A 16,017-nucleotide genomic window follows, 5' to 3' on the forward strand; every position below is an offset into this window, starting at 1 on the left:
GGACTCACTTTCTCTCCACTCCAAGGAGAAAAATTCCTAATCAAACGGTGGGAATTAATGATGAACCCCAAAATCTAATAATAGCAACAAATTATCATTGGTGAAGAGAGACTCTCTTTGTTTTGTATTAAGGAAAACTTAAAAAAATGGCATATCTAGTTGCAAGAGCCTCCCAGTCTGGTGAGAGTCAAAATGTACGTAGTCTTACCCTCGCTTCGCAGTTTGCCTAGCCAAGATAAATTACTTTTGGATATTTTTTTTAAAGGTTTTTTCATAAGTTTCTCTTGAAAATTTACAAAATAATGTGACAATTCTAACCACTAAATAAGTAATGGAAGTATTAGATTATTTGTGAAGTTTCAAGCTCAAATTCAACCACATACGACCCCGTATGTTGGTATGGATTACCATATTTATCCATGCATGTCTATAAAACTCCGACTATTACTTGGATTTTTAATCCTTATATTGTCATTTAACAAACATAATTAGGTTGAAACTTAACATGTGAAACACATTTAGGGGGACCTTGCCCCTATCCAATATCTAATGTGGTTCCTACCAAATATATATATAATTAATGTAGCAATTATTTGGGAATACACTTTGTCTTTATATATAAGTTTATGTTTATAGTATACTATGTTATGGAATCTTGAAGTTTTGAAGCTATGCTCTTAACTGCAACTTATGTCCAGAGAAGGAACCCTTTTAATAAAAGAAAGGCATAAGAATTTTTGAGTTGATTAAACTCCACAAGTAGTAGTAGACCCAAAAAAAATCCACTAATAGTTAGGTACAATGGCTCTTTCATGCGTATTGAAGTGGTTAGAACACTACTAGATACTACATATTTGCTATCTGGTCGCGTGGTTCTTGTGCCTAGACATAAGAGCGTGCGAAACTTCCATCCTATCTTCTTTTTTATTTTGTGGTAAGACTTCCACCCTATCCTCCATGAAATAAAAAATCGCATCTATGTTTATGCACATGTGTACTCTCATTGGCCCCCCATGCTAGTATAAGAGCTACACAACCAGACAACAATTAAATTGAACACAAGAAGGTACAAGGCTTGAGTCTCTTCTCCGGCTTCGATCCAAGCTTCTAGGATTGTGTATTGGGTTTAGGAAGCCCTTCTCTGAAATCATGCAGGCCGCGCTCTTGTAAACTGGTCTGGCCCGTAGAAAGCCCAAACCTAAAAAGAACAATATAAATGGGTGAACTCCCCCTCCTAATCCTAATGGTGGGGTGAGAAGACAAAGTACAGGTACCATACTCTTGTTGATTGGAATAGTGGCTAGACAGGTTGGGGCGGGTGAAGGGCACAAATGATCTTAGGTCAGGATGGATCACCTATTTGTATGTGTACATTATTTGTACGGTTGAATGATGACATGTGTTCTTTTTCTTCTATAAAATTGGTATGGATCCCATAAATTGTATGGTGGAGGTAATACATATAGTTAAGAGGAGGAAAAGATACTATTGATTCTTACTCCATCTTGTTTGATTAGATTTTCTTGAGATTGTTTGGGAGAGAAAAGGAGCTTTAGGCAAGAAAAGAAAAGAACAAATAGAAAGGAGAGAAACAGACACATAAATCAATCGTTGCATCATCATAATTCCTGTCTCTTCTAATTTGACTATGTAAGCCCCATATAGGAATAATTATCGCCTCCAATTTGTGGGTATCTCCAATTCCTCCAATTCCTCTAATAGGGGAGAATGGATCCCACCTTGGATAGTGTTTTCGGGCATAGGGTAGGGTGGTCATTTCCACCCCCATGTGAGGAATTGGAGGAATTGGAGGGGATAACGATTTCTCATATAGACCCCATATGGATGAAATCATTTTCTAGACTCTCATCGGTGTAGTGTGTAAATTCCTTCTTACATGGGCATCATGAGAAACTCTCCCCCATAAAAGAATAAGAGAAAGACACAAAGTTTCAGTTGATTAAACTCCACCATAATTGACTGAAAAAAACCCACAAATAATTGGATATAATGATTCATTCATGCTTATTGACCTGCTTACAACATTACTAGATTGTACTCAATTGGTAGATATGAAAGGCTAGATTGGCTTTATATTGAGAGAGAGATAGAGAGCCCATGGGTCTTGCAACTAGGCCAACAATAGAATGTGCGTTTTATTTATTTATTTGGTAATAGGTAACTTTTGCCTCGTCCAAGCGGTGAAGACCATTTTTTTTAAAAAATTTTGAATATTAGCAAACACCAATCACTGACACTTCCTATATGGTTTTGCTTTCTGATTTCGAATTTTTACCATTTTAAGTGTGGGCAGTGCACCTTTAAACTGCATTGAACGATGCGTTGCACTTGAACCTTGGATTTTTATTCTCTGGTCACCATCCGATGCACTTTAAAGATGTACTAGACAGACAATGCTCCATATTTGAGAGGATGAAAATCCGTTCGTTTCTTCCCTATAACCGTGTTAAAACACTAAATCAATCAAACAAACAACATACAAAATATGGATTGAATGCGAAGCGGAGTATAAGAATGTTGGTGGATTATCAAAATGGTGGATAGAGTTAAGTAAATGAAATTAATTATCCCAATGTACGCTGATTTTTTTTAAATATATTTATTCACATTCTACGGATTTAATGGGGGAGTCAAATGCATGAAAAATTATTAACTACAACAACTTTTGCTTTTGTTTTTCAATGATCTTTGTATTTTCCATCCACTTCCAGACAATTTTACTAAAACAAATAAAAAAGATATCATTTTCAGGTACAATGTTATCTATTTATGCATAATGTATTTTTTTTCTAATTTTTTGTTGGGAGAGGGTTGGGCATGCCGTCAGTTTTCAATAAACTTGCAGTATACACCAATCACAAGGCTCAACATAGGAGGATAAAGGGGTCTTTTCTAAAGGGAGGAGAGAGGATGATACATGTTGCCATTTTGGGCATCGTGGTGACATGCCCAACTTTTTTCCTTTTTTTTTGAAAATTTTTTTATTTTTTATTTTGCATTGTTTTCTTGGAAAGAAGTGAAGCCCCAAGAATGCCTAAAGACAAATAATACATTAAAGGGAAAATTCCTTTTGAGCAAGTGACGCTATATAAACATCCTTTCTCTTTCTCTCTTTTCCTGACACTCTCTCTCCTTTCCGCCTCTATTGACAAATGGTTTCCCGGGCATCCATTGAGTGACTCAGAAAACTCTCTCCTAAATTAAACATATGTACATTTTAAGCATATGGGAAGGGAACTGAAAGTTCCCCCCCCCCCCCAAAAAAAAAAAAAAAAACAAAAAAACAAAAAAAAAAAAAAAAAATGAAAGGAAAATCTTAAAGATAAGGAGCAAATATGCAACACAAGTACTTGGAAGTTGGAATGACTACGAATAAGATCCACTGCATAAAGGTTGTGGGGCCTATTATGGGATGGGGGGAAGAAGTAGCAAACAAACAGAGAGGGAAAAAACCATCCATTTTAGCACACTACTTGTTTGACTGAATTGCCAGTCCAAATTCTATGATAGTGGTCTTATTCTTTAGTTCAATGATTCCCTCCTTGATCAATTTTTATCATTTTTTTTTGGTAATATATTAAGCCTCTTTTTAACCATGGAAGGGGCAGATGTGATGATGAACAAGGCCAAGTAAATCCAACTAATAACTATGAGATCTTTAAATTTCTTACAAGAAAATCTTGGCCCAAAATTTGTATGACTTAGATAATTAGATAATTTAGATCCAATTAAAGCTGGCTGTGGTGATTGGATCTCTCACTTGTAATAATTTTAATAATTTAAAAGAGATGAATAACCAATTTAACTAAAAAGGTTTTCAATGAAAATCCATTAATCTTGAATATTTCAGTAAAATTATAAGTTAGGTTAAAGCTAATTGAGGGTTAATTTGATTGGATCTTATATCAAGATCAGATCTTGGTCCTGTTAAATCTTGTGTTGGACCACACATCACCCTTGAGCTTAGGTAGGTTTTCACTTAAAACACAATTAGGTTGGGACCTAGGAATCTGGTTAGGTTCCATTGATGCTTCTTAATTTAGGGCCTAACATAAACTTACATTTAATATGATAATTAAATTGACTTGCTTGTTAACCACAAATGTAAGATATAAAGGTGAGACTGTAAGAAATAGTACCTTAAGAGACCAAGCACATATAGCCTTCTCTTAGTTGTAGTCTGTAGCTTTATGGGCTATATAAATTAATTAAAGGCAAAAGCTATCTTTAAATTTGTTTCCTTCTATGTAAACTTGCATTAGCTTTTATTAATTGCCTTGCTAAGCCTAGGCCGGTCTCAACATGCAATACTATGGATTAGGTGTAATAGAGACACAGTCTTGTTGCGTTTTCTTTGTTTTTTAGGGAAAATCTTTCTATCTAAATTAATAGTTTGAAGAGTGTGAACACTGAGTCCTCAGCAACTCTATCCTTCCCCACTTCCACCCTAAATTGATAACTAATTAATCTCAAAACCTGACAACTTAGTGTATATTTTGGACTAGAAACCAAAGGTCTGAACAAGCACTTGTGTATGGTAGACTAGATCAATTCAGAGTTGATTTTGAATTTTGAGTTTCTTACAGTTTACTTTCCATACTTGGTAATATCTTTCAAAGATGGCATTATTACGATGAGTTCGGAATCAAGTTGTAAAAGTGGGAGATAGTAGGAAATTGAAGAAATTGAAGGGTGTTGGAGGTACGATATCTTGTATTTTGTCGCTTGTGTTTGTGGGCTGATTATAAGGGGATGTTAAGAGGTCGTAGGGTTATATGGGTATTTCGATAATACTATCAACAACAACAAATTCAGTCTTTTTTTCCCAACTTAATGGGGTCAGCTATGTGGATCCAAACAGAGGAAAATTGAGGCCAAAACAAAAAAAGGAATAAAGAGATGAGAAATGAAAAATGGAAAATGCCAAATAAAAGATGGAAAATAAAAGGAAAAGATAAAAGATGAAAGTACGGAGAAAGATGCACATCCCAACAAGTCAAGAGAATCTCAACTAACTGGGGTCTGCTACATGGATCCTTGCCCTCCAATATGCTCTATCCGAGGTCATACTTGGTACAAGACCTAGACTATGCATAAATTATGATTTTGTAGCGAATTCATTATCTGTAATTTGATAGAGGCGTGAGGACAAGCGACTGTAACCCTATTTTCCATTGATATAAAGTAGATCTCATCTCACAGTGAACATAGACAATCTTATCAAACCACGTAAATCCTTACATTGGGTGATAAGTTTAGGTTTCAGTTTCTACAGAGGAATCAACCACATCAATTGGTCTAAGGGGACTGAATTTGGACTCTGTAACATCTTAATCAACTTTAAAATTAATGGCTAGCATTGTTGGACCTAGCAAACACTTATAGAGGAATAGTACATAGTACAGTTACACTTTCATTTTGCATCTCAAGGTCTTACAATGGACTCATAATACAGTTACACTTGCATTTTGCTCATAAGGTCTTACAATGGACAGTGACAAAAACTTTAAGAGTTTCTTACAATAATGTCTTAAGATTCCTTTGCAGAGAAAGCAAATATATCAGTTAAGTAGCCAACCCAACCTAGGTGGGATCACTTGCTGGTCAGCCCAATACTAAGATGAGACTATATCCCAATAGAAAAAGACAAGTAGTAGAAGGGTTGTAGGGTCTTTTACTAAGGCCCACCATAATATGCCATTCTCACAGTATACTACAATCATATCCCTCCCTCCCCTGACATCCATCCCTAATAAAACCCTTATTTTCTCTTCTAATAAAGTCTAGGTTTCCTAACCGAAACTGGCCCTTTATGTACCTTCCCAACTCCTTGTAGTCCCACCTCTTCACATCAAACAACTAAAATACATTAAATGCAATTTTTTTAGCAAAAGCATGCAATACTCTTGAAGAAAAAAAATCCATTCTTAGGCTCATTTCTCATATTGGAAACCTAATTACAGACCATCTTTTCACAAAATAGAAAGGGATTGATCCACCTTTTGACAAAACTGAAGTGGGTTTTTTAAGATCAAGAAGAATATTTGGGTTCTAATAAGTCAAAAGATGAATTTAATGCCCTAAACATAGGTTCATGATGGAAAATTTAATACATGTACAATGTAAGTAGGATAAGAGATAAGTAGTCGTAGTAGTAGTAGTAGTAGTAGAGGTTTCATCATGGTTGTTGTTTTGGAATGAAGGAAGGTACTATGTCTTGCAGAAGACCATAGTCAGGAAACTGGAGCTGCTGAAGAGTAGTTAAATTTTGTGAGTACATTGAGCTTGAGTCACCTTGGCTATTAGTGTGATGATGAGGCATTTGAATCAGTAGTTCTTGAGGGAAGATTGGTCCTTGAGGCAGTGCTGTTAACATAGAAGGTGCAAATAGTCCGGCAGCCGCATTTCCTCGAAGTGCCGATGGGATAGGATGGATGTGTTGGCCTTCATATGTAGTAATCACAATCGACGGATCCTGAAATGATCGCTCGACGCGTTTCTTCACTGTGCATTTCTGGCTTGTGCACCTATAATAGCTCCTGTAATTGAAATTGAATGTAAATTTAAATTCTCTGTAATTTGGTAAATGTTTGTTAGTATTATAAGAGAAAGTATCAGAAAATTAATAACAAGAAGCTAGTGGTCTAATTCATCAGTTAGAGCTGCCATTGCAGTGGTGCAATTCAGGTCAGTTACTTGTACACAATCATGAACAGCTTCCCCTCTTCTCCCCCTCTCCCCCTTTTGAATTAAGATTTTGATAAGAAAATTAACCTTGGGTAGGGACTATTCTTGACAGCCTTCTGCCCATATTTTCTCCATCTGTATCCATCTTCAAGATGATCAACCTCACTTTTAGTCATGAAAGCGAATCGCGGTTCTCTTTGCCTCTTCTCTCCTTTCTTTTTGGGCTGTTTGTTCCTGTTGATTCAACCAGAATTGAACTAAACATTTAAGATGAGCTAATGGTGGGTATATAATTAAGGTTCTTGATATTACATTCTCTTTCAGTTGCAAACACTGGTAAGAAGCAAAATCAGAAGTTATATATATACCAGTTACCAGTTCCCACATTTCATAAGAGAAAAGCAAATTTTCACAAGGAAATCAAAAAGAAGAAAGAAAGAGAGAAGGATTTGAAAGAATAGGTTCAAAATGGTTCACTTTGAGAGATCTTATTCACAAAGAAAATCAAAAGGAAAGACAGAAACCAAAAACTATACTTACACTTTCTTAGACTTTTCTGAGACTTCTTCAGATCCTGTAGACTCTTGATGACCTTTCTTGCTTTTCCCTGAGTCTTCTTCAGCTGCAGCTTCACTAGAAGAAGATGAAACAGATGAATTCACAGTGGCTGAAATGTCACCAGTCACCACTGAATCACCCTTACCACCACCACCACCACCACCACCCAACTTCTGAGAAGAAGTAGTATCTGAAGGAAACAAATCAGGTGATGATGAACACGAAAAGTCGAAAGCTCTTGCTACTGAATTGTAATCGATTGAACCATGTAAACAGTCAGTGAAGGACATGAGAGATGGATCAGAACCACGAGCTGACAGATCCAGAGCTGAAGTCTCTCCAACCCCATGAACAGTTTGGTTATACATGTAAGGATAATGACTCTGATGAGCCTGAGAGAATTGCTGGAAACCTGTTCTTCCATCGTTGTGAAATGGGTTATGGTGAAAGAGATCTCTAGCTTCATCAGACATGGAAAAATTGAAGGAGAAGAAGAGACACAGAGATAGCTCTGAAAGAAAGCTTTTTCTCTTAGCTAGGTTTTTTCTGGGTTTGAAGAGAGAGAGAGAGAGAGAGAGAGAGAGAGATGAGACTCAAGTCTTTGAAAGAGGTTTTGGGGTTCATTCATTTTATGGAACTTAGAATAATTCTAATCTATGTTTGTTGGATAGCAAAAAGTCGTAAAGAAGAAGCGCGATAATGAGTCAGCGAAAACCACCGGCTTAGCCGGTCATCAATGCCTTCTCAAGTAATAGTCAATGTTTCAAACTTTACTGTGATCTTTGTACGATTAGGCTAACACAGTAACACGTATCCAAGTAATGGCACCGGCATTTGACCGTAGCCGACAAGAGACTTAGCTCGTGGGAACCTCCTCCCTTCCTCTTTCCTTTTTTTTAAATGGCACGTTTTGTAGTGCTGATGACCATCAACGTCACCATACGCTCTCCTGATATCCGAATTTCGTGACGTTTATGGTGTCAAATTTTGGTCAAATTTCAAAAAAAAAATTAAGGCCACCTGCCACGTCATCATCCTCATTGGATTCTGATGTGGCATTGAATTGGAACGTTAGCTCATGCGAGATTACAAAATTGCCTATTCCCACCTTTCTTTTCTTAAATTAAAGTTTGAAATGGCAGTGAGGTCCTTGTCTTCTCTACCAAATAATGGATGGTTCCTTTCATCCCTACATCATCAGGTCACTCTCTCTCATTGGAAGATGAAGAAGAAGAAGAAGAAGAAACACTTGTAATTGACCAAACTGCTAGAAAAGGAAATTAGGGTTTTAAAGGGTTGCCCATAGATATTCTAAACAAGGTTAATCTTATCTTGCCAAGGTGAAGGGATATGATTGCCAACCTAAACAATCCTAGAGATTGGGGATTATGTCTGCCATGTATCAATGTGTACATGTTCTTTTCCCCTTTGAGTAATAGATTCTTTATTAACTTGGATTTAACTATACGATCTGAATAATCTACTTGTCGATACCGATCTTGCTCTTCTAATCGAATCTCATCATCAAACTTGTTCATATGTTTATCATGTATTGGATTTTTTCGTTGTTTTTTTTTTTTTTTGGGGGGTAAAAAAGCAATATATTCAAGAAAAATTAAGAAGAGGAGGAATTAACAAATAAATACCACACTTAAGAGGGAGGGCAAGCCCCTAAGAGAGGAGGAGGGGGGGGGGGGGGGCGCACAGGGCACAACTAAGAAAGAGCGAGGAAGAATCCACACTCTAGCAAAGAGCCTATTTCTGGAAATGTTGGAGACAAACACTTAAGTCACAATCAAGCTTCCAATCTCAAAAGAGATGGCGTTCCAAATTTGTAGATACGTTCTAGACTTGTTCGACCATCTCCTTAAATTTCTCTCATACAAGATGTGATAGATGCACAAAAAACAAGTTTTAACCCACAAGATCACTACATGACTTACCATTGAAAGAGAACTTAACCGACACTCATTCATGCTCTAAAGCACGGACTCATGGATAGAAAGGCTAGCATTGCCACCGAAAGAGGACCTTTTCCTTGTATTACTTAAATATCTAATCATAATTTTTCAAGATATTGAAGTTCAGTTATTTTTAGAAATTTATTTAGTTACTTTTCAAACTCCATTACTCTAGGTTGTTTTTTACTTTTGTCATGTACAACCATTTGATAGGTAGAGCATCCATTGTGGTCCATCTCCACTATATTGCTTAACAGAAGACTGATTTGACTATTTGAATTATCAAATAAGTAAGAGACATAGTTGATTGACCATCTATTAAATTTCAGAAGCCACACTCACTCATTTGGATTGTTGTATCGATAAAAATTGACTTATTTATTGTGTCATATTATGTAATACTTTCGTCTTATGGAGTATTAGCTTCAACTAAATTATAATTAATGTGTTCTTATGGCAAATAAAATGCTCAAAACACACTCACCTTGACTGCATGGTCATATTTTCAACTAAATTAATTAAGCTTTTCCCTAACTAAATGGCCTAATTAACAACACATTAAAACTATACTTAGTTGTATTTGACCTAAAATAATTGAACCACTCAAACCATCAGACCAGAGGATGAGATGTTTCATTAACTTTAGAAGTGTAGGGACCAATGTATAGGTTTCAGGACTTAGAAACATGGTAGCTTAGAAGGTGGGCCAGATGGGCTCCACATGTTTGCCACCTCAAGCTTGTCTTCATGCTTCGAGTTTCAACCAAATAACCATCTTAGCATGTGCAACGGTTTAAAGACTTTTCAATTTTCTCTTATCTTTTTTATTTAAAAATTTCAAATCTCGAAGTTGGAATTCGTCGCGTGATTGGAAATAAAATCCACAGAGCTCTAAAGATGAACTGTGGCTGCTGCTCCAATTTAGAGGTTCATGTCGGAAGAAAAACCAGGATTTGCTACGTCATCATTCTGGTTATGACTTATTGAGGAAGATTAATTAAGCCCTCTTATGTACCCAAAGAATAATCTCAGTAGTCAATCCATCTTAGAAGCCTTAATTTACTTCTCTTCTAAGCTATTTTATGTGTTTGTTAGAGAAGACACAATTTTGGATAAGGATCAACATGACATCTTTATCTAATGTGGCATTTGTTTTTTGTCACTTAAGAGGTCATATAATGTTGCTATGACTTATAGCGAGTTCATGTCCTGTAATTTAAGAGAGATATGAGGACGAGCGATTGTAATCCTATTTTCCATTGATATTGAAACAGATCTCATCTCACTGTGGAGATAGGTAATCCTGTCGAACTACATAAATCCTTGCATCGTATGATTATTTGTTCATTAATTTTTTGTATTGTTTTAGGTATTCGTTTCTACACATGCCACCTCTTTTTCGTGTAATGAGTTCAACTGTTCATCTTATATGTGGGCTAGTGTGGCAGCTAATAAAGGAGTAAGAGAAGATAAGGAGAATAAGACATTGAGGGATTTAACGTGATTGTACTGAAGCCTACGTCCATGGCAGGGAATGAGTCATTAGTCTTTTCTTTTTACAATAGTGATATAAATACAACCCTAACCCTAACCCTAATTGAAAAGACATGCTCTGATACCATGTAAATATTCATCCCAAAAGCTAGAACTATTGAATGGAGAGACTCACAAGTATACGTGGGACCTTCTTCCAAACAAAAATGCTTCTATATCTCCATGTCATTACTTCCACTTGGCAAGTTTCAGCCAATAGTCAGTAAAAAAATAAATCAGGGGCTATCCTCAAAAATTCAAAATGGTCGAGTTTCAACGGGGAGAGCTCTTGTCCAACACTCTGCCTGGGCTGCAAATAGTGTCGGACAGAGTGAGGCGTGAAAAGATTGCCTCACCCTTGCCCAAGCGCCTTGCCCGAACAAGGGTGAGGTGGTCTTTTCACATCTCACTCTGTCCGACGCTGCACATGCAACCTAGGCAAGGTGCTGAACAAGATCTTTTTAGGGTTTCTACCTATAAGTTAGACAATCTGGCTTTCCTACATGGGCTCCCTCTAAATCTTAGAGTGTAACAGGATAATATTGCTGCTTTGAAGGGGTAAATCCAAAGTGATTCTAGGGCTGATGTGGAAGGGATGTGGGGGCCAGGATTAGCCGTGTCACCCTTTACTTGGCTAGAAAAGAGGATTTCATCTTGTAAAGGAATAGGGACAGATAAAAGGCATAAAGCTCTCACTTTAAAGAAGAAAAAAATATATATATATGAATTACAAAGTGTGCAAAATTAGTGATGGGTTTGGCAAAATGTCACATTATTGTGAAAAGTTAGAGATATGTCAAATCAGCCACATCGTCATGATTTATTTGTTCTTGAAATGGAAACGTTTCTTCCTACTTATACTCTCTCACAAGCAAAAGTTTAGTATTGGTTACTAATTTGAAATCTAAAAAGATAAAAAATCATATAATATGACAGTTAATGCACTGATATTTTTGATGAGTTAGCAGAACAAATACACTGTTTGAAAGAAAGGGGTGTGGGGCTCACCTAGACTAGACTAAATAGCTAGCCTTCCTATTGAAACCCATATTATTTCCTTAGTCAAATCACTAGCATTCCCTATTAGAATAATTAAAAACTTAATTATAATAATATGGGTGGGGTCCCCTTCTTACCCAAGAACACAGTTTCTTCTTCCATCAGATATGGTGTCAAATGGGAGACACACTAAGTGGATAAAATATCAATAATTGTATAGTTAGTGAGTTAATTTAGTAACTAGTTTGATTAATTAATTAATTAATCAATCAATCTTAAGTAACAGAAAAAAAGATCATTATTATTGATTAATCTCAATTCTCAAGTGTCCTTCAGAGATGGAAGGGTAAGGGGGGGAGGGGAAGAAGAGGGGTTGCTTGAGTGGTACGACTTTACATGGAAGGGTGGAAAGAATAAAAAAAGAGCATGAGATTGTTGACCTTCTTGTGTCCTTATGTTTGATAAGTATGGTATTTGGCATTGTTATGGGATGTCTCTATCAATAGAGGAGGGCAGGTTTTTTGTTAGGTTTAATTGCTCCAAAAGAAAGATTCTTCTTGGAGATATGGACTTATCTCCTTCACATATAAGCCATTGCAAACAAATACAGCCACCACTGTCTCTGTTGCAGGTTTCTTAACCTATATATATATATATCTACATGTGAAGAAGTGTGAACACTATTCCATTGCATCCAAACCTTATCTTTGTGTGTGTAATAGCTTGTAATGTTCACACAATGGGACCAGCAAAACTAGGGTTCTTCTTTGGTTTTGTTTGGGAATTTTTATCCTTTAATCCATACCCAGATTGATATAAGTACCCAAACCCTTATCTTTATTTTGTGTTTTGTGTGTGTAGTTCAACTCAAGCTGAAGGCCCAGCCACCTTATGTTATAACTTGTACTGTTCACACAATGGGACCAGCAAAATTAGGTGTTATGTACAATAGTCCCATATCGGTCCCGTAAGGGTTTGGATGTGGGTATATATGATATTGGGTTTCCTCCCTTTGTAGACTGGTTTATGAGGGTGAGTTCCTTCAATCGTAACATTGGTGTTTTCATTGATCTGTCCTTTTGCGATTGATTACTTGGGAGGGGCGACCTGGTGCCAGAGTGAGAGCCCTTAGGGAAGGGCTATCTATCACAGGGCAGAATCCTGGAGCAGGGTGGAGTTGCATAGAAAAGGCGACCTGATCCGGAATGGGTCGACGATGACATCGACCGTTAAAGGGCATATATGATATTGGGTCAATTCCCTCCCCTTGTAGACCGGCTTATGAGGGTGAGTTCTTCCAGCCCTAACACTAGGGTTAGTCTTTGATTTGGTTTGGGATTTTTATGTATTAATCCAGACCTAGATTGATCTGAGTACGCAAACCCTTTTCAATCCTCTCCTAAAAAATGAAATGTACCGACGATAATTAAAGACGACAAAAATTTCTTAATCGATGTTTAAGATGTTCAAAATGCACTTTATTGGAGTTATAAATTAATTAATTTGGTATTAGACTAAGGGGACTTCTAGTCTAACTTGATAGTTGCAGGTTACCTACCATACCAAGCCAACAAAAAACATGAAACTAAAAGATAACCATATAAGGGATGTAGTAAATTACTACATTAAGGTATTCTTTTCTGATAAATAATTTGCCACGTTACTACCGTCTTCATGAAAAAAATGTGGCCATTAATTCCTAGTGGTTGTATTCTTCTACAACCACTTCCAAATTGTAAAATCTCAGCTTAAATTCCACTTCCAATATGAAAGGATTTCACTTTTGATAGATTCTCTTCTGTTTGAAACATTTTTTTTGACTGGTTCTAACAATTAAAGAAATATATATTAGATTGATAGAATTTTGTTTTACTTCAATTCCACCAATTAACTTTGTTCTCTGTTAGAAAGGAAGGAAGAAAGGGAAAAGCTTTCTATACGTACCAACTATTTTCTTGATGAAATCATTATAAGTGTAAGCTTAGTAAGACAATGGGGAGGTTGACCGGGCCATGCTTTTATACTCTAAAAGTCTATGCTCAACAAGTCAAGTTTTCCTCAGACCATGTAGTACCAGAGAAGAATTCAAAGGAATCACTGTTTGATTCTGATACAGAAATATTTTAATTGAAGTTCAGAGAGAGAGAGAGAGAGAGAGAGAGAGAGAGAGAGAGAGAGAGAGAGAGAGAGAGAGAAGCTTGACTTGGTATAATCTACTTTACAAGAATTGTTTTTTGAAGTATTGTATGGTTTGAACACTTTTCTCCTTGAAAGAAGCAAGGAATGCAATTGTGGTTGGAAATGCAAGCAACCTTTAAGGAAGAGAGAAAAGCACTAGTGGAAGCTTATTTTATCAACTAAACCAAATCTTCTACACAAAAATGGATCAAGACCTTATTCAAATGTCAGTCCAGATGTTCAAAAAAGTGTTTTCCAATAATGTGTTTTAAGAATTATTTGGTTCTTGTATCCAAAATAATCTTCAATCAATTTCATCCAATCCATTGATAAATTATTATTTTTTTATTTTTTTTATAAGAAAAAAAAACCCACAACATGGGGTCATCTACTTAAATTATTGACTTATATATTTATTTAAAAAATGGTAAGTTATTGACACATGATAATGTTTTTAAAAGAAAAACTATTAAAAAATTAAAAATTATTTTGTACACTTTTCTTCTTTAAGGTTTTGTTAACTTTAGTTGGTGAAAGAGCATAAAAACCTTTTAAGTGAGTTCACATTATGTGGATTTAGTTAATGGGCATCTATAATATTTTATACAAGGTTAGAGGGTTAATTAGATCCAACCGGTTAAAAGTGAAAGCTCTTTAGTTGAGCAATTAAAAATTACCCAAGGTTAAGAGATAATGACGGTTGCTGCCTAGTAATATTGACTGGTTTGATTCTAGAAATACAAGAACCTAAAATGATGCAAGAAACAAATGGAAATCATAAACAAACAAATCATACAGTCACACACAAGGATTTACATGGTGAGATGAGATATGTCTCACTATCAATGGAGAATAGGGTTACAGGTGCTCGTCCTCACACCTCTCTCAAATTATAGAGGATAAATCATCCCTACAAATTTAAAGTGACCCCTATATAAGCACACATTAACAAAATACCCATGTAACCCTAAAAAATTTTCCATTCTCCAATATCATGAAATCTTTGCAGCCAACAATTGGCACCATGAGAGCATACCACTAAGTTGTAAATTTTGAAAGGAAAGACATTCTCTGTCCAAAAGCGTGTGCAACTTCCCAAGAAGACGACATATATAGCACCAGTCTGTTGGGGGATCGTTGAGGTGTCTTCACCAAGAGACGGCTTAGTACTAGAGGGTTTGGGAGATAAATGAGGGGGTGCAAACTTAGTTCCACATTAGCTAGGAAGGGAGATCCTGAGCTATTGGTAAAGGATGATCTCCTCTATTTGGTATGACGCGCTTTAAAACCATGAGGCTCATGGACCAAAGCAGATAATATCATGCTAAGAGAAGGGTTAAGTCGTTACAACGTGGCCCTTACGTCAGCGTGGGGCCAATGGTAGCATGCGGAAGCATCTATCCAGATGGCATTCGGCTTTCTTGGGGACCTCTGTGTTTGGACATAGGGTGCACACTCCCGACAGAGTTTTTTTTCCAAACTTGTAAATTTCAAAATACGACTACTTCCATGGAGAAGTTTCCATGCACATATTGATGCAGCTTCTTGATTTGGTTCATTTAGTCTATAATGCCATTCTCATGGATAGTCAAAACAAATCAAGTCCAGATCTTTTTACGGTCCAGGAAGGTAATCATCCTTACATTTAGAGAAGAAGACCCTCTGTAAATACTTCTTTATGCGTCAGGAAAAGTACCTACAGGACTAAGTTCTTAAAGTGACATGTAAAAAAGTCAAGAGCAAGATTGTAGGAAGAAGAATGGCCCAATCACTTAGAAATGTTAAACTAATTATTCAAGTATCAGTTCCCCTTCAAGCATTCTCATCATTCATGTATTCCATTTAATTAAATAAAAGAAAAGGATTCATAAGTACATCTATGAAATTTCAATAGGATCACTCAACATCAACCCTAATGGGTAGTGACTTCAGTTCTCCAAGATTAACCTTAGTCGAGTTTTCGTCTTCTCCAGTTCTCCTCTACGATCTAAGTAAGGCTGCAAGAGATTCGGGTTGCCCAAAACTTTTAGAATCCCAGTCCAACCCTGAGTCCCCTTAGTGGGGTTCAGCTTGACCTGGC

At 36.4% G+C, this 16,017-nt stretch overlaps 1 protein-coding gene across 2 annotated transcripts; it reads right to left on the reverse strand.

Annotated features, from left to right (window-relative positions):
- Window positions 1-6,026: 6,026 nt before the first annotated feature.
- Window positions 6,027-7,908, reverse strand: LOC122651533 (WRKY transcription factor 71). 2 transcript variants are annotated; one of them, XM_043844944.1, is made up of 4 exons: window positions 7,695-7,908; window positions 7,249-7,643; window positions 6,796-6,942; window positions 6,027-6,560 (listed from the first exon to the last, which is right to left on the reverse strand). In XM_043844944.1, exons 1-4 carry the CDS (start codon window positions 7,737-7,739, stop codon window positions 6,200-6,202), a joined length of 948 nt encoding a protein of 315 aa, XP_043700879.1. In that variant the 5' UTR covers window positions 7,740-7,908; the 3' UTR covers window positions 6,027-6,199. The 2 variants fall into 2 exon arrangements, with proteins under 2 accessions (XP_043700879.1, XP_043700878.1); XM_043844943.1 differs by having other exon boundaries at window positions 7,249-7,908.
- Window positions 7,909-16,017: the final 8,109 nt, after the last annotated feature.

Source organism: Telopea speciosissima, chromosome 2 (assembly GCF_018873765.1).
Source record: "Telopea speciosissima isolate NSW1024214 ecotype Mountain lineage chromosome 2, Tspe_v1, whole genome shotgun sequence".
Classification (NCBI taxonomy): Eukaryota; Viridiplantae; Streptophyta; class Magnoliopsida; order Proteales; family Proteaceae; genus Telopea; species Telopea speciosissima.